This window comes from Carassius gibelio, chromosome A22, assembly GCF_023724105.1.
Source record: "Carassius gibelio isolate Cgi1373 ecotype wild population from Czech Republic chromosome A22, carGib1.2-hapl.c, whole genome shotgun sequence".
Lineage (NCBI taxonomy): Eukaryota > Metazoa > Chordata > Actinopteri > Cypriniformes > Cyprinidae > Carassius > Carassius gibelio.
The window spans coordinates 4,326,803-4,346,803 of NC_068392.1; the positions used below are offsets into that span (position 1 = coordinate 4,326,803).

The 20,001-nt window shown below is 38.0% G+C and overlaps 1 protein-coding gene and 1 long non-coding RNA gene across 3 annotated transcripts in view; both read left to right on the forward strand.

Annotated features, from left to right (window-relative positions):
- Window positions 1-20,001, forward strand: part of LOC127942868 (SLAM family member 9) — a 129,400-nt gene that overhangs the window by 59,887 nt on the left and 49,512 nt on the right. For both annotated transcript variants that reach the window (XM_052538872.1, XM_052538873.1), the window contains exon 3: window positions 403-702. In XM_052538872.1, coding sequence (XP_052394832.1) covers window positions 403-702 — 300 coding nt within the window. The remainder of the gene's footprint in view (window positions 1-402; window positions 703-20,001) is intronic.
- LOC127942912 (uncharacterized) lies at window positions 723-5,362 on the forward strand. The gene is made up of 3 exons (XR_008149482.1): window positions 723-899; window positions 1,002-1,063; window positions 4,938-5,362. It is a non-coding gene; the product is annotated as an uncharacterized LOC127942912 (long non-coding RNA).

A 20,001-nucleotide genomic window follows, 5' to 3' on the forward strand; every position in this document is an offset into this window, starting at 1 on the left:
TTTAACACTGGACTGCCTCATTGACTCATAACGGGCCTTTTCAAAATGATGTATTGATCTGTGGAAAAATGTAGAGCTGACACTTTACATTCTTGACACACCTGAGACATGTAAAAAGGAGGCATAATTGGGGCCCTTTGAATAGTTTTTTCCCCCAATACATAAAAATGTGCCCTGTTTAATTAAAAAATTAGTTAAAAAATGTCATGACAATTAATTAGTCTTATGACATATTAAAAGACTAATTACTTTTACCCCACATACTAATTGTGCATTTGCCAGCAGTAGACACTTTACTTGCATTTATTATTTAATGTGCCTTCTATGTGTATAAAATCTCTTTTTTTTAATTATTTCTTTTGATGTGGACACCAAAACTTTTTTATTCTCTGATGTTTTCAGCTCGTCTGCCTGTTCCTGTCATCAGCAGTAACTCTTCACAATGTTCTTCATCCTCCTCATCCTCAGAGCAGAATTGTTCATTGGTGTGTTCAGTGGTGAATGTGGGTCATGTGACTCTCTCCTGGTACAAAGGAAACAGTTTATTGTCCAGCATCAGTGTGTCTGATCTCAGCATCAGTCTCTCTCTACCTCTGGAGGTGGAATATCAGGATAAAAACAGCTACAGCTGTGTGCTCAACAATCCCATCAGCAACCAGACTCAACACCTGGACATCACTCAGCTCTGTCACACATGTTCAGGTTCTTCCACAAGTTATTAACTGAGATGATCTCTGTCTTCTGTTGTAGATCAGACTGATTCAGTCACTTACATTAATGACTGACTGTCTTTTACTCTCCTCTAGTCTCAGTGTCTCTGGTTGTACCGATCTCTGCTGCTGTTGCTGGATCTCTGTTAATTGTTGCTGCAGTCGTGATCTTCTGCATCTGCAGGAAATGTAAACAGGAGATCATAAATAAAAAATGCATATGTTGAAATATTTCTCTTTTATGAGGTACAAATTTAAATGTTTTAACGTGTCATGTTATTGTTAATGCAGCCCGGACACAGGAGAAAGACAAGACCGATTCAGCACTGTGCAAATCAACAACTCGCAAAAAGGTAAGAAGTTGCAAGATATTGTTGCAGTGTGCATTACCATCAGACAGTCAATGAAACATAAACTAACATGAAGTACTTCCATTTTGCAGACAAAATTTATCATCAGGCAGAAAAGTACTGTATTTTTCTTCAATTCAATTACAAGTAAATTATTTATTGTATATATATATATATATATATATATATATATATATATATATATATATATATATATATATATAATATATATATATATATATATATATATAAACTTAATTTACTCACTGTAGCCTACTGTTACAATTATGACTCCAGATGTGAATGATATAGGCAGTGATTTCATTACCTGAAAGGGCAAAGAGTTAAGAGGAGAGATGGTGATAGAGCCAGTTCAGTAGATAGGGATTGTTTGGAGGCCATAAGGGAAATTGGCCAGGACACTGGGGTTACACCTCTACAATTTAGAAGTGCCATGGTATTTTTAATGACCACAGAGAGTCACGACCTCGGTTTAACATCTCATCTAAAGGACAGTGCTTGTTACAGTAAAGTGTATCCCTATACTCTCACACAGAGCACAGGTGAGCAGCTCCCTCTGCTGGCCGTAGTAGCACCTACAGTAGTCATACCTGCAAACTCAGAAGGACTGAAAAACGTGACAAAAATACATTTTATATATCCTATTCAGTCATTATCTGCCAGCACCATGCAAAATTTAACATGCAAATAAGATTGATATATAAAATGGAGGAGAAACTGATAATCGTTGTTGCTGGGTTTCCTATCATTTATGATATGACGTTATTTTTTCATAGATAACAGTCGGCATCTAGTCATAGCTGGGGGCGTGGCGAGGGCGGAGTCGGCGTGGGGGAAAACACTGCGAGCATCGTGTGTATCTGAATGGCCAAATGCACATATTGAACGCTCATTCCCAGAGACACGTAGAACAACTGTAGTCTCTTTTAACTTTAATATTCATCTGCACTAGTCCATATCGATATTTGATTCATTTTACAGCCCTTATATAGATCTATTCATTCAAAAATAGCCAAATCCGTGACGTTCTGCTTTATACAGCAAGCTCTATTTTTGACTGGATTCCGCGATTCAATCGTTTCGCAAACACAGACGGGGTGAATTTATGAATGAAAGTGTAAAAGTTCTGAAACAAAACTAAGTTGTTATGTGTCCACACGCTTTTTTAAGTGGGTTTATGTTCGACACTAGGCTAACGTTACATAGTTTTGCTTCAGGTAGAATGATAAGGCTAATTATATATGCATTCCACTTTCTGAAACAACCTTAGACAGTTTTGATAACGTTAATAATGAACACGATGTTAATATAGCCTGCCTGTGATGATATGCTGACTGCACACACACACATGCTTAGTCTTGGGATTCCACAACTTCCCTTGATCATCCTCACAATTTATTGCTTGTAGTCATTTTGTAATATTTTCCGGCTCTGTATGTCTATTAGGAAGGATGTAGAACTTCAATTCATAATTTGTTAGTTTATTGGAGGTACAGAAAACGACACAAGCAACTCTTCGGCGTGATTGTCCCGTTTATTTGTAAAATGTAAAAATTTCAATTGTCGCCAATGCAATGTTTTCCCCCACGGGCTAAATTCACATCACGTGACGGGGCGTTCCCGGGGGCGTTCCCAGACCAGCCGTCTGTATCTATACAGAAAAAATTAAAAAGACCAGTTACAAAAGAGAGAGAGAGCCCCGGCCCTGCACTCACCTTCACCGTCTTGCTCTCTCTCCCTCGTGCATATTAATCAAAATAAATTTTTTTCCCGACCAAATGTGACCAAAACGGTTATTAAAATGCTGTCATTATAAAGGTGTAAAATGTCGTTGATGGAAATAATGACGAAAAGTAACAGTAATGCAGTGGAGGAGATAACTTAGCCTTGCCAAAATCCTTCACAGTGACATTGAACTAACATTGTAAGCTAATAACACAATTTACTGATCTTACTAGCTGACTAGGCGTCACTTCCATTATAACGTTAATGTTAAACATGTTAACTAACAACAACGTTAGAGAAAACAATTGTATTGTTGGCAGATAACAGCACTTACCTCAAAACTAATGTCAGTGTCCAAAGCGTGAATTCATCCACAGAAAAGCTGCCGCTATCTTGACTGTGATTGGCCAAATGACTCGCGTGCAGTATGTTCTAGAAGTAGGCGTGAATAGGCGCGAATTCATCTGTGGGAAAAGCTGCAGCCAGGGGCTTTTCAAAGAAGACGCTGCTGTTATCTTGACTGTGATTGGCCAAATGACTCGCGTGCTGTATAACCAAAGATGTTTGTGAAGAAGACCGCAGTAGGGAAGACCGCAGAAGACCCCCCTCCCCCGTCAAAAAAAACCTCTTCGGATCTACACGATTCACGTGGATGACATATTTCCATTCAAAATGGCAATTTTCGCCGAAAAGTGACCAGTTTGCAGGTATGAGTAGTGTCCCAGGAGGTCTTCCATCCGGGTACTGACCTTCAACCCTGCTCAGCTTAGGGTGACCATACGTCACGAAAAATTCAGGACAGTCCCGAAATCTAAACTGTTGTCCCTAATCCCAAATCTGGCCCTAATTGTCCCGAAAATTATACTAAAGCAAAATCTTGAGTAGTTATTGTCTGATAAACATTAAATACTGTCTGCGGAGGTTGAGTCGACCTGCAACCAGCCCCCGCCGGCTGCTCATTGGCTGCATATCGTATCCGTAGGCGGCTAGGCACGAATTTAGATATTCATTTATCTAATTAATCTATATGCACAAAGACAATACAACCTTTTTGTCCCCTTTTTGTTTTAAAGCTTGATGAAGAGAGCGCAAATTGCTGCAGCTGAGAGGAGGACAGTGATGCACGCGTACAGGAGTGATTGACAGATCGCGGCACTGTTTACAAAAAATACTCCGCTACACAATTATTTCGTTATTTTCGTTTAAGCTTTTTAGCGTTAGCATTACAGAAAGGTCGCACTGTTACAACATTGTTACAACATTGTCATTGTTTTTTTGTTTTGTTTTCTTTTTACAATTACATTTGAGTTTATGATTTTAATGTTGTTGTTTTTTTGTGGCAGACTAAAGAGTAATGACAGACTGTCGATCTTTGAATAAAAATGTGTTTAGTTAAGGTTTGAAAATAATTATCTTTTATTATAGGCTACGAAGTCTCATAAGCCCCCCATACCGTCACCCAAGACCGCAGACACCCCCTTTACCCCCCTTTATGCGTTTATATAGCACTGCGCATTATAACCAATCACACACGATGCTGTTGAGTTTATGATTGTAATAACCAATCAGAGGTGTTTAGATGAGTCATTGCTAAAATTCCGGTCTTTTCTCCATTCGCTCGCTGACTGAGTCAGAAACAGTGCAAATGTGTGTACGAATATGTAAGATATTATTTCATAGTGTAAACAGCTTCAGTGATTTTAATGGGAGTTTTTCAGAGTGATTGAACTCTAGACCGTCAGTGAAAATGTTCTTTGAGAATGTTCTTTGTTTGCTCTCTTTATGTACAATAAAAGTGTTAGGATTAGTAGCCTAACTTGCAATGTTTTTATTCACATTAACTTGTGAATGTTAAATTCACATTGAATATAAAGTCAAGTCGAATTAAAAATATATTATCGCATAACACCCACATCTGTTAATTAAGAAAACAATTTTTTTATGCATAGTTAAAAGATTACATTATTAGGTTACTTGTACCATCACATTGCTATAGAATGAAATATAGGCTATCCTCCAGATAAAAATAGGTGCATCAAGTATAAATGAGAGCTACCATTAAACAATGCATAAGCTCAATTAAATATAAAAATCGTAAAAGGTATGATCAGTCAATGTATTTATTTTACAGAAACGTCTTGTAAAACCTGCTTCACCCTGAAGCTAAGTTTGAAGCTAAAATATATTATTATAACTTTTAAAAGAATGCTTAAACTGTTGCTCTTGATTGACTGTTTATTTTTCCTTGCAGAAATTAAAAAAGGAGGCTGTGTATGAAAATTTTGCCCCAAAAAGGTGATCAAATACTGGGATCTACTGGAATAAACCATGAAATGTTATAGAGCTCTTATAGACCCTGACTAGTTTATAGCCCTGACATTTATTCTGGATGTTTTTTATTTTATTTATTTTTTTAATAAAAATGTTATGTTATGCCTGAAATGTTGCTGCTTTATGTACTAGTTTAATGTATTCAGAAACCCAACTAAATGTGATATTTTTATCTTAACAAGCATGGAACTTTAGCCTGTGAAATCCTGAACCCACCCTTCGCTGTCAATTAGTCTACTCTTGTTCAAATAAATACAAAATTATAATAAAATTAATATCGGTTGCATGCTATTGTACATCACACACGATCATGCTATGGTTGCTTTTTTGAACAATTCTGCACAATCACATCATCTCTCTCTGGTGTCCACATCAGAAATTCATATCTGTATTTTTACAGCAACTGCGCTATAAATAGAAGCTGCTGTCCTCACAAAGGAAATGAACTAGTGATGTGCGCTTTCGAAACACAGCTTGAAACTTTGACACCTCTGTGTATAATTTCCAGTGATTAAGAGCACACCATCAGTCTGCCAAAGTCATGTTGAGTTCAGTAAACTAGGTTCTGTTATGTCATAACTGTTTTAGATTTTCAGTGCTTCGCCGCCGGGGGTCTTTATGGCTTTTACTATGCTTTTACCTGATCTCGGATCAGTTTTATACATTTTTGACACTTTTGTATAATAAAGAGGAAGATTTGTAGTGTAGTCTCTCATTGGTCTGATTAACCTAGCTCTCAGTAAAACAAATAAAACAAGTCCTAAAACACACTTCACATATACTAGTATTAGATTGTTTGTTAATTGCATTGTATATTACAGCTTTGATAAATCATTTATAAGTGGTGTTTTATAATACATGCTTGGGTCTAGTTTTACATTTACTCTGTTCTGACCAGCAGAGGTCACCAGCGTGTGTCCAAACAACTGATTCACATGTTCTGATGGCTTTGTTTGATAAGACACAGACCAATCACTGCACTGCATTCTGATTTAACAATAATTTTACACAAATTGCTTATATATATTGATAAAATACACATATCCATACCTTTCAAAGATTGTGAATCAGCTGTTCTGAAGTCACTGCAGTGACAGTAAATCACACCAGCAGAACAACAATATTCCTGTTAGAAGATCTGAAAACAGATACAAAAAAAAATATATTGTTATAGTTTGACTTGATAAGCAGCTTTACCAACATCTTTGACTCCTATTTACACCTCTTTGCTGTCATCGTCTCTCAGGTTCATAGAAGACATTTAGTCAGTACAGTTTGGGTACTAGTCAGAATACAGTTTTGCTAACTGGTTTTGGGTATCAGACATAACTCTACTGGCAAGTTTTGGATATCCATTATGGATGCCAACAGATGTCTTCTGACGGAATCTGATTAAGACACTAAATCAAATATTCCTTACATTGAGATCAGATACATGATAGACTTCCGGGCTCCACCTCAAGATTCAAGATTCAAGATTTTTATTAGTCACATACAAAATTATATATAGCATATATAACCAGCAGTGTAATGTGAGTCAGGTCCGCTCCTTGGACAGTGCAATTATTAAAGAAAACAACACGGATGAAAATGTACATAAATATAGCTATGTAAGAATGAAATAAAATGAAAAATATAAAAAATTATATTATATTATATTATATTATTTGTAGAATTAAATATAGAATGCAAATTAATGTGCATGAAAGAAAACTGTAGTCTTAAATATTAAGATGTACAGAGATGTACAATGTGCATATATGCATTTTACTGTAGTCTTAAATATTAACATTCACAGGAATGTACAAGAAGCAAATGTGCAAACAGGGTGACACTGTCAGTGTGTCAATGTGAGGCAGTGAATGATGAATATCTTACTGATAAAGTGAACATTTAGTGGAGGCATGAAGATGTTAAGAGGCTGGTTTAGAGTTTAGGAGCCTGATGGCCTGGGGGAAGAAACTCCTCCTGAGTCTCTCGGTTTTTGAAATCAGACTACGGTAGCGCTTACCAGATGGCAGCAAAGTGAAAATATGGTTACTGGGGTGGCTGGAGTCTTTGATGATTTTAGCAGCTCTACTTCTGCAGCGTTTGAGGTAGATGTCCTGCAGAGAGGGGCGAGCAGTCCCTGAAATGCGCTCAGCTAAGCGCACAACTCTCTGCAGTGCTTTGCAGTCTTGACTGGAGCTGTTCCCAAACCACACTGAGATGCACTGAGTCCATTCACTTTCTATAGCCCCAGAATAGAAAGTTTTCAGGATTGCTGGTGAGACCCTGAATTTCCTCAGCTGTTGCAGATGGTATAGTCTTTGCCTGGCTTTATTAAAGGAACACTCCGACTTTTTGGGACTTTAGCTTATTCACAGTATTCCCCCAGAGTTAGATAAGTCCATACATACCTTTTTCATTTATTTGCATTCTGTAAGTGTTATTTGACGCACCCACTGCTAGCCTAGCTTAGCACAAAGACTGGATGTAAATGGAAATTTGGTAGCATAGTAATCCCAATAAGTGACAGAATAATGCAAACATTTTCCTATTTACATGTTGTGATCTGTATAGCAGTGTTGTAGTCGAGACCAGCTCATTCGAGTCCGAGTCCAGATCGAGTCCAGAGAGGGTCGAGTCCGAGTCAAGACCGAGTTCAGAGAGGGTCGAGTCCGAGTCAAGACCGAGTTCAGAAAGGGTCGAGTCCGAGTCAAGACCGAGACCAGAGAGATTGGGTCTGAGACAAGACCTAAAGAAATCTTCAAGAGTATGTCAAATGTTTGGTGGAAACAATAAAGGTTAAAAGGGCCACATAGTATGTGGTGTAAAGGTAATTTTATTAGTATTATGAAGTGTTACTTGTCAATATTAAGTGCTCATTTTCACATAACATCGTTGTACCACTATACACATCCATATAACCTTTCTAGTACACATAATATTACTGTACGACTCTATATTGTAATTCTACATAACACTTCTAGTACAAGTAACATTACTGTACCAATACCTGTAAATGTTCAACTGTAACAGCTTTTACATAACTTTTAACCTTGAAGCTTGAAGCTTTTTTTAGTTACGGAGGCAGGAGGGTAACTTAAGGCCGGTGACACACTGGCTGCGTGGCGTCTCTGCTGCGTGCCAGAAGCGTGGTGGCTGCTTCGCGTTTTCTGTGTCTTTACACACCAGAAGCGTGCCTGCACGCGGCGCTTGGCGCGCTGCTGCGGCTGTAGGTGACATAGAGGGAGGCCGCCAAAAAAACCAGGCTCTTTATTTTTTTTATTACAATATCAAATTTATTTTTTTATTTTTTTACACACCTACTGATAAGACACCGTCAACAGTATTGACGGCAAAATAGAGTATGTTTGACAGGTGCAATATTTGAGAATCGATCATTATTAATTTATTTTTAAAATTACATTTATATCTGAATTTATGTCAACCTATAGACTTTCAAATATCAAAATGTCATGAATTAATATGTATTTGTGTACAAAATGACATATAAACATATTTTCCTAGTATATTTTGCCTGGAAACGCTTCCAACATGCACGCGTGTCGCGTGAAAAATAGGCGTCGGTTCTATTTCTAGCATGCGCGCGTTTTCCGAGCCGTGCCTGGGACGCGCGTCTCACGCAGGCAATCTGCAAGATCTAACCTGTTAACATGGGAGCCGAATTAAAAACAGACACGCCACGCAGCTGAGGCGCTTGCGCCACGCATCCAGTGTGTTGCTGGCCTAACGTCTCACGTCAAAAGAAAATCACCAGTCATTGGATGTGTCAATCATACATCAATTTAAATAAACATTAACATACAGTAATAATCATGAAATATTTGGATTGGGACTCGAGTGGACTCGGGCATAAGTCCGATTCCTAATATGTTCGAGTCCGAGTCAATACCGAGTCAAAATGCACACGAGTCCATGACAAGACCGAGACCATTAAAATACGGTCTCGAGACCGAGTCCAAGACCGAGTCCGAGTCTCGAGTACTCAACACTGCTGTATAGTCACAGCGTGTACAAATAACAAGGCTATATGAGACAGAGACCATTTTAATCGTATAAATACTGGGCACTATATTCTCACTAGGTGTAGGAGCACAGCTAACGTTACTTGGGCGGAGTGATTGGCACAGCACCCGAGACGTGCGGTGGTGAGGAGCAGAGTGTTCACTCAGAGTTGGAGAGTCAGCAATTACTAGATAGTAAACTTATATTGTACAATCATGGGTGTTCGCTGTATTGTAAAGAGCTGCGACAATAAACAGGGGAGACCAGGTAATACTATGATGTTTCATAGAATTCCAACCAAAAACACTGACCTGATGAATCGATGGCTACTTGTTCTGGGTATAGATCCAAACACACCTGTAAACACCATAACAAAGTATTTAGTTTGTTCTGAACATTTTACTGTAGACGACTATTTTGAAAAAATGCAAGTTGCCACACGGACCATGAAACGTGTGCTAAAGGATACAGCCATCCCATCGATAATAAAGACAGGACAAATTGGATCACCTTTTGCTGCGGTAAGTGTTCCGTTATGTTTTGAGATGACTAACATTAGCCATACTGTAACAGTGCCATGCTAATGTAATATAACCTTAGTAGTAACACTATTACGTGAATAGGGGCTCCGTGTATCCCCTTTATTGTTATTATTGTGTTGTGTTCATGAACACATCTTGTCTTACAGCTTCCAAAGTTTGTAACTCCTCGTCTGTGTATTCTGGCTCAAAACTATATGGTTCTGGATCTTGGTTTGATACACAGTAAAATTCCTCTTAGTCTGACAATTCCTCAAAGTCAGCCATGATCACGAGTCACATCTAGTTAGTTAGTCACGTTTGTTTTGTTTACGGAACCATCAACAGGGCGTCTTGTGTGCTGCGCTAATCACTCCGCCCAAGTAACTTTAGCTGTGTGTGTTGTGAATGAGGCCCAGAACCACAGTATCATCAGCAAATTTGATAATACATGTGGAGCTGTGCGAAGACACGCAGTCATGTGTGTAGAGAGAGTAGAGCAGGGGACTCAGGTCACAGCCCTGCAGGGCTCCTACGTTCAGGGTGATGGAGCTGGAGGTGTGCTGGCCTAGTTTCACCACTTGAGGTCTGCCAGTGAGGAAATCAAGAATCCAGTTGCAGAGTGAAGAATTCAGGCCGAGGTCTATGATATTAGAAGCTAGCTCTAAGGGGACTATAGTATTAAAAGCTGAGCTATTGTCAATAAATAGCAGCCTTACATAGTTCCTGTTAGAGCTGTAATCGGGCCTTCAGAGTTAGACCCGACAGGACCCGAGCCCAACAGGTTTCGGCCCGAGCCCGACAAGTAAATTTTGATTGACAGCTTTTTTAAAGCCCGAACCCGTTTACAGCCCGACATTATTCAAATGTGCGCACACACACAGCTCTTTTGCCTTTTGTCAACGAGTAATTTATTCATGTTTTAACATAATTTACTCATACCTAACATAGACTAGACCACTTGGAAGTTGGAATAAAGAAATAAAATAAGTCCTCTGTGACATCGTAACATCTCAGCATTCTAGACATAGACTCATTTAACCTATAAATAGACCAACGCACCAATAAAAATGAGTTATTTAAAAAAAAAAAAAAAAAAATTAAGATAAATTTTTAATTAAGATGGGTATTTGGCAATAACGAAATTAAGATAAAGGCTCCGCCGGATTTGCTTTATTTAATAAAAGAATAATGCCAACATTAGCGTAAATACTCTGTCAACATTATGCATTTAAGACTCGATGAATATTTAGTTATCATTTTAAAAACCTTTACTCACAGAGATTAGGCTTGGTCTACATGTTTTTGTGGAGGAAAATGATTGAAACCACTGTAGATGTCTTCAGTGCAAGTATAGTTCTCTGCAGGAAAGTAATGGGAGTTACAAGATCATGGTGTTTTTACACCATGATACCTGATTGGTTGATGTAATAGTGACGTTAGGTTTAGGGGTGGGGTTGGGTAAGGGGGATCATTTAGATTGCATGATTCAGAAACACCCAGCAGTTTGAAAACACCCACATGGTGATAAACGCCCACTTTTGCTCTGCAGAGACCTAATAAGTCTCCTTCAGCGCGCTCCTGCGCTCACTGATGGTGCGTCATTATTCTCATTATAAACACGGTCAAAACTTCTCCACACCTCAGACTTTGCTTTAGTTGCTGGTGCAACCAAAACGTAATCACCAGAGGCAAGCCTCCATTACACCTGCTCAGCATTCATTTTCGCATCTTTCTTGCGCTAATCGAAACACATCACATGACCGCTCGTTTACCTCGCAAACCGGAGCGCGAGCCCGAGCCCGGCCCGAGCCCGCGTAAGATGATAGAAATTAAGCCCGAACCCGACCGAACCCGTCGGGTCCCGACGGGTCCCATCGGGTTCGGGCAAAGATCTTCAGCTCTAGTTCCTGTTATTTCTGTCAATGTGCGCGAGAGAAGAGTGCAGGATGTGAGAGATGGCATCATCTGTCGATCTGTTTGGGCGATAGGCAAACTGAAGAGGGTCCAATGTATCCGGTATGGAGGAGCAGATGACGTTTTTAACCAGTCCGTCAAAGACCTTCATGACTATTGATGTGAGGGCAACTGGACGATAGTCATTCAGACAAGAGGGTTTATTGTTCTTAGGCACAGGGATGATGACCGATTTTTTGAATGAGGCGGGAACCACCGATGTAGCAAGAGATTAAAAATGGATGTAAACAAACCAGTGAGCTGATCAGTGCAGGTCCGGAGTACACGGCCAGAAATTTTCTTACATTCACTCGCTTTAGTGCCCTCAGAACCTTGTTCTCCGACACCGTGATCGCATGATGATCGCTGATCTGACTGCTGCTTCCTGACGCGCTGAACGACAGACTCACACTGCTTAGATTGCTTTCAAAGCGGCCGTAGAAAGTGTTTAACTCGTCAGCCAGTGACGGATATGCTCTCACCTCTGCAGAGGATTTATGTCCAAAGGCACAGATGGTCCTTAGTCCTTGCTACTTTCACCGGGAGTCATTTAGCTGGAAATGTGACTCTATGCATTCCCTGTATCTGTGTTTGGCGGATCTTACTGCGCGCCGGAGAGCATAGCATGATTTTTTGTACTTTGTACTCGCTCATGTTTCCCGAGAGAAGACCGGCATTGTAAGCAGCAGTGCATTTGTTTACTGCTGCACGGATTGATCTGTCCCCCCACGGTTTCTGATTTGAGAATGTCCTTATAGTTATTGTGTCCGTAGCTTGTTCCCCAGCAATGATAATAGCAGCGTCAGGATGTTTGTTGATGTTGGCGCTGAGCGCATCGTGAAGTTCAGACAAAGCCAAGCCAGTGTCTGCTTGTGGAGGGATGCAAACAGCAGTTATGATGATAGATGAAAACTCCCGAGGCAGATAGAATGGGTGGCAAATGATGGATAAATGTTCCAGATGAGGCGAGCAGGAGCGCGACACAGTGGAGATATTCCTGGGGTTACACCATTTCTTGTTAATCATGAAACACACTCCTCCGCCTTTGGATTTGCTGGCCTCGGCTGTCCTATCCATCCGTAAAACAGAGAAGTTTTCAGACGGCGTTACAGCAGCGTCTGAGACCAAGGGCGTGAGCCACGTTTCAGACAAACAAAGGATGTTACAGTCCCTAATGTCCTGTTGGAAATGTATCCTGGCTCTAAGATCGTCCATCTTATTCTCCAGAGACTGGAAAGTGTTTCCTTTTCGTATATGATCAGTGAAGAGGTAATGTGTGTAAAAAGAGCAAGCAAAAGTAGGTAAAAAAAATTAAATAAAAACATAATCTAAGCGGAGCGACCTGGATGCCGACCAGACTCAGCGGTGCCATCTTGTGCCTCGTTGACTCCAATGGCTTCTCCATTCCTCTAGCTCCACTGTTGTCCTCACAAATGTCACCATCTACCCCCCCAGCTCCACCCTGGTCATTTCTTCCTTTGACTCCACCCTGGTCTCCACATCGTCAGGCATTTACAACAGATTCTCAGGCTCCACCAGTTTTCAAGTGTCCTGTTGAGTTCAGGACTATTACTGGTAAGTTATTCAAGGGCTTTTAGTTTGAATTCTCTCTCTTCCTGTGTTTTCTTCCTGTTAATCGATTCCTTTAGTTACCAATTACTGTCACCTGTGTCTTGTTTGGCAGCTTGTTTATTCTGTGTATAAATATAGCCCCGTTTCAGTCCCATTTTGTTCAGTATCACCTAAAGCCCTATTCAGATGGAATTAGTTTTACATGGAGTGGTGGATAAAATAAAGTATTAGCAGAGCTCCTCAGAGATTTTAGTCCCGTGATTATGTGCCATCGTAGTAATCATTTCAGACAATGCCAGTAAAGATTACAGCAACTTTTACCTTCTGTAAAATTATCTGGAATAATTACCTCAGGTATACACAGGTCAATTCAATGGTCATACAGTATGTTGTTATATCCTAATGATTTTGATAAGTAATATTTCATGTCATGTCAGGAAGCAATGTAGTATGCACATGACGACAGGGAAGTGACGGGGCATAAATCGTATTCTTGTAATTTTACTGAGACTGCTTATTCCATGCAAATTGGCCATTGATATTACAGACATAATTACATACAAAATTACATTAGTCCATGGACCCTTGTAAAACTAATCTTGTCTGAATAGGGCTCATATACACATATACTAAACTTTTGAACAGTTAAATATGATAATTTTGTTATTGTTTCTACTGGTGTAAAACAGTTGCTCATCTTGTTTAATTATTTTTTTTTCAGTAGATTCAAGAGTTTTAAAAAGCTGTTCATGGTGTAGTACAGGAAGAAGTTTATATACAAACTACACACAAACATGCACTGAATACACACTTACTTATGAGATGTTTGTCCACCCAACAGATCAAACTACATTTCTGTAGAAAACCGACCACAGCCACTTTCAGTTTGAATCAGAAGCTGAACTTCAGTGACACTGGAACTGTCAGGCAGCAGGCGGTTTTATTTTTGTACTTCGGTTTTTCCATTCACTCAATTTTATAATAACTATACATCATTTTAACATCAGTAGTGTTAGGCTTTACAAACCCGTTTCCTGAAAAGATGGGACATTTTGTAAAATGTAAATAAAGTCAAGAATCAGATTTGTTAATTGCACTCTACCCTCATTTAACTGGCAGAAGTACAAAGAAAAGATGTCCTATGTTTTCATTGACCAGCATCACGCTCCAGAAGAGTTTGGACAAAGGCAAGTGAACCACTAGAGAACTCCCGAACCCATGTGGCTATATTTAACACCGCAGCACAACAGTTTCTTATGCAATGCCGTATGATGGCTCACAGGTCACGCAGATGCAACAGGCTTTTTGTTTTTTTTGCCTTGCCTTGCCCTGTAAATTTCAGATTCCTCTGGATTCCCTGAATCTTTACACATTATTACATTTATGGTAGATGGAGAAAGACAAATTCTATGCAATTTTGCATGAAGAAATGTGATTTTTAAATATATATATATATATATATATATATATATATATATATATATATATATATATATATATATATATATATATATATTACTGTTTGAGAGAATTCTCTCTTGAAATTTGTCACAAAGTGTCAAAGACTGAGATACTCCTTTCACACCCAGTCACAATACCAGTGACCATTTCAAAAGAGTTTAATTTGGATATTCTATAAAAGTGGTGGGTCGTGTAGAAATACTGTACGTGTAACCTGATTCAGTATCTGTGGTTAGGTGAGAGGTCGTCAAACTACAGCGATATCAGTGTCACTGTACAAACATTATATTTGTAGTTTGTTAGTAAAGTCTCTTACCTCAGAAAACCAAACGTTCCTGTCCTGTCAGACATGATAGTGTGCTCGTATGACATGCACTTGGAGATGTAGCCGTGCACGCTGTATGTCACTTCAAACATAAAGCACAAGAGAAACTAAGAGCATGCAATGCCATAGTTACTTTGGCAATTAATAAGTGATAAAATAGAAGCAAATGATAAATAAATCAGGTAACTGTAACATTGTGTTGCTTGTTGACATGATGTTCATTCTGTTCAACAGCAGCAGTTTCCATGTTTCATTAACGGTTCATGTTGGTACCCTGATGTGTTTTTGGTACCTGTTGTTTCCGTAACTGTAAAATATCCCTTTATTTTCATTTTGTGTCATTTTGAATATTTTTTAATGCGGTTGCTCATACCAGCTTATAAACTTCACTCTATTAACAACAACTATTTTGGGACCTTCCCTATAGGCCTATTTTTTCATCAGTATTAGTCATATTCATACAATTTAGGCTGTGCTCCTTGATTTTATTGCATTTTACCAAATGTCCCAACTTTTATAGAAATGGGGTTGTACCACGAAATGTAGTTCATCCACAATTCAAACAATATACTTTTACTTGTATCCATTTAACAAAGTCAGGCAACTCAGAAAGGTACAGAAGCTGTCACTGAGCTTTTCAAAAGGTGCTGAAATGTAAGGGCTCAGTAAAATACCCCAGTGACAGCTTTTATTTCTTGTTTTTCCTCAGTGCGTACCTTATGGAAAGCAAGTTAAATGATAAAAATAAAGAATATTTCACCTGTAAAGAAGAGTTAAATGTTGTAATCCCAGCTAGATGAACTGTTATAGTTTATTATGCAAACTCAAGGTGTGAACTAGGAGGGTCAAACTGAGCCGTAGGAGGTTTCACATCACTTCAACAGTTCTGCTGTTGGTTCAGCAGGTCGTTTTATTTGATCAGACGTCTAACAACTGAAGAAAATGTTTCACATGATCGTTTTCTGTTGGTGCTGCTGGAATCTGATCGGTAAGTTATACAAATATCTTTACAGATTTTTTAATTATAAACGTTTTTTTTTTTTTTGTTGTTGTTTTTTTTCTCAGAGTAATAAAGCTGATGATACTGTTCAAATTGGATTATTTTCATCTGCTGTACCAGATCATCAAAGATATTGTGAAATCTGCTAACTTTGAATTCAGTCAATTTTAAATGGAAATTTCAAGATCTAAAAAGGTCGTGAAAATAAAATGTTAAAAATCATGAAAAAAAAATCATTGAGTTGCTTTCAAATATCAGACAAATATATCAAATATTACTCTGAATTATGCAGACTTACATTTAAACTATCACTTTGATCCTGGTGTTCCTTTACATTTTATATAGCTTAACTTGGACCCTGTTAGTTTAAATTAAACTCATTAAGGAAGAAGTCAAGACGGCAAAAGTTGTTGCTATTTTTGTAACCCTGTTTGCTTTGAGTTTATATCTGGGCTCAATGCATTTATGTTTTTAGTGTTTTAAGTAGCCCTTAAATATGTAGTATGAAAATCCAATGCGTGTTGGGTCAAGCACTTGTTTAAAATTGATATTTGTGAAATTAATAATAAATATAGTAATAATTATTATTGTTGCATAAGAATACTTATCTCTCTTGTTTTTTTCAGATATTCATGCTGACATATTACTCCATTAATTTATAAATGTGTTTCATTGCAATCCGTAAGCACTGAAAAGTTTTCAGTCTCTCTGTAGAGCAGCAGTTTAAGAAGACAGCTGATATTTTACTCATGTATTTTTCTTTATCCGTGTCTAAGAAATGTCCAGCAGTGATATATAAGATAATACGTTTAAGTTAATCCTTGGTGCAACCCAACCTAAACGTGTGGCTTTCACACATCTGTCTGCTCGTATATCTCACATTTCATTGTGTTTTATGTTTCTGCCACTCTTCTGGATGTTCTCAGGTTCACATGTAAACAATCAAAACTACATCTGATCATACGCTCTGTAATCCATCAGAAGCATAAATCAGTGTAAACTTTGTTTGTTGATCAGGTGTGTTTGGTGATTCAGTGTCAGTGACGGAGGGAGATTCTGTTACTCTACACACTAATGTTACTGAAATACGTGAAGATGAAGACATACTGTGGAAATTTGGAGCTAACAAGACTCATATAGCTAAAATCAAGAAAAAGCTCAACTTTTCCACATTCGATGGTCCTGACGGTAGATTCAGAGACAGACTGAAGCTGGACGATCAAACTGGATCTCTGACCATCACAAACATCACAACTGAACACACTGGAGATTATCAACTAGAGATAACTGGAGCGAAAAAAACATCACAAACATTCAGTGTTTCTGTCTATGGTGAGTATAAAGCAGGAACAGGCGATGTCTGTCCTAGATTACCAATATCCTGCAGAGATTAGCTAAAATCGTGAAGAATAAATAAATAAAAATAAAAACTACTCAGCTGCCAGCAGTCTTAGTAATCCTCAAGACATTGATTAGTTTGTTCAGCTACCAACAATTCCTTACCCTGGAATAAAGACATGATTTATCCAAATATGCACATATTTTATATACATATTCATACATTAATCGATTTATGGTTTGAGATGACAGACACATTCACTGACTGTCAACACACACTCAATACAAAATACATCACAGCATTCGCCACAATTCACAACACAGAAAATAGACTGAGTGTTCACATTTCTGTTTATTCTCTGATGTTTTCAGCTCGTCTGCCTGTTCCTGTCATCAGCAGAGACTGTTCTTCATCATCCTCATCCTCATCCTCAGAGCAGAATTGTTCATTGGTGTGTTCAGTGGTGAATGTGGGTCATGTGACTCTCTCCTGGTACAAAGGAAACAGTTTATTGTCCAGCATCAGTGTGTCTGATCTCAGCATCAGTCTCTCTCTACCTCTGGAGGTGGAATATCAGGATAAAAACAGCTACAGCTGTGTGCTCAACAATCCCATCAGCAACCAGACTCAACATCTGGACATCACTAGACTCTGTCTCACATGTGAAGGTATGTCAGTGCTGATATATGTGTTTATTTACTGGCCTCATCTCCTTATTAAATTTTTTATAGACCAGACTAACACGGTTTTTCTTTTGGTGTTTCAGCACAGTCTTCTTCTCATCCTCCAGTCTCCGTCTCTCTGATCGTGTTGATCTCTGCTGGATCTCTGTTGATTCTTGCTGCAGTCGGGATCTTTTGCATCTACAAGAAATGTAGAAAAACTGACAAAGACGGCAAGTGTTACCTACTGCTTTTAAACATGAATTATAACAAATTTGAATTTGAAAAATGTAAACTGACTGCTATGTTGTATAATTTAATTAATATTATCATCATTTTGTAGTTAACATCCTTTATATGGAAACAAATTAATATGTGCAGTTATTGGGTATATATCTATTTCTACAGATCACACTCATATCAGAATTTGAAAAAAAAGTGTATTTTTTATTTTAAAAAAAATTCAAAAGCTTTCTCCATTTTAAGAACATAATCTTACATGTGTAAAGATGAAGCTGGTGTGCAAATTAAAATCTATATAAATTATGATTTCTGTTTTGCTAGTTGAGTTTACGTGCTGATTACATACAAAGAATGAAAAAGAGTTTTGTTAAACATCTCACGCAGGTTTGATTAAAATGTAAATAATCTCTCTCTAAATTTAATGATAAACACATGCTCTTTTATGATCTTTTTATGTGTGGAAAATGTTATAGGCCTAATGGCAAATTAAATTTGTTAATGCCATTTAAAAAAAATAAAAAATAAACAGCTGTATTAAACATTTATTTAAGTTTGGAAGCCTTAAAAATAACACACATGTTGTGAAGATGTAGTTGTCTAGGATTGAGTTTAGTTATTTTAATGTGTATTACTGTTGAAATAGATGAGAGTTCTGCAGAAGAGATCACTTACACCGTGCCGACATTCACCAAAACAAACACACATGAATCGGTAAGAAACTTTGTTCATTTGTTCAGTGTATTTGTATAGTTTCCGCAGAGTCAAATCTAGATCATTGTGTGTGCTTGTGTTTTTGTCTGTATAAATGGAAGTCCATTTCCACCTTCGTAATTATAAGTCAAAATGATGCAATTTAAGTCATAATTATGAGATACTTTTAATGAGATATGAGATACAATACTAATTTTGACTAAGTATGTCACAATTTTGCCATTTTATGTCGGAATTATGATCTAGCAGAGCATGATTTTCTTTCTTATGTGGCAGAAATGGGTATAAATATTATAATGGACATTGATTTAGATCTAACACACATCAGCACTGACAGATGTTTATAAAAGCCTTATGTTACTATCACATTGTTCTTATTATCTTGTGTTGTGCAGTTTTTACAGGAAGTTAAAGAGAACACTCATGTGGAATATACACCGATTATGATTAGATGAAGACTAAACGTCAATGTTTTTCTATGTACTTCGAACACCAGTTTGCATCAGGAAATCATTCAGCAGGATCATCCTAAAGGGGTTTTAAAGAATGATAATTAATAACGGATTAATGGAATGGTCTCCTAAAACTTCAAAAGATGCTACAGTGTAATAGAAGGATGTTTATGTAACTCTTCTAGCCAAATGGAGCATTTTCAAGTGCAAACAGTAGATGCAAACTACTGATCAAAAGGAGCGGAGCCCTTGCTGTGGTATTGATTATTTATATCTGCACAGAAATGTGGTTTGGTCTGCTGGTGCACAAATGCTTGTGCATGAGAATGAGTCTGCTGCTGGACGTCTGTGTTTGATGTCTGTTTGTGAGTGTGTGTGAGGTGTGAAAAGTGTGTCTGTCAGTAGCGTGTGGTTGAAGGGCTTTTTCCATTCCCGCTCACATAAAACCGTCGACTTCTGCTCTACAGACAAACCACTTTACTATATAATACTGAACTTATCAATGCTAATGTTTGACAAAAATATCTCAAATCAAGCAGAGATATAACTGTATTAGTATATACTTATGCACATGCATCAGTATTTTTTTTTAATACTCATGCAGTGATCCTGCA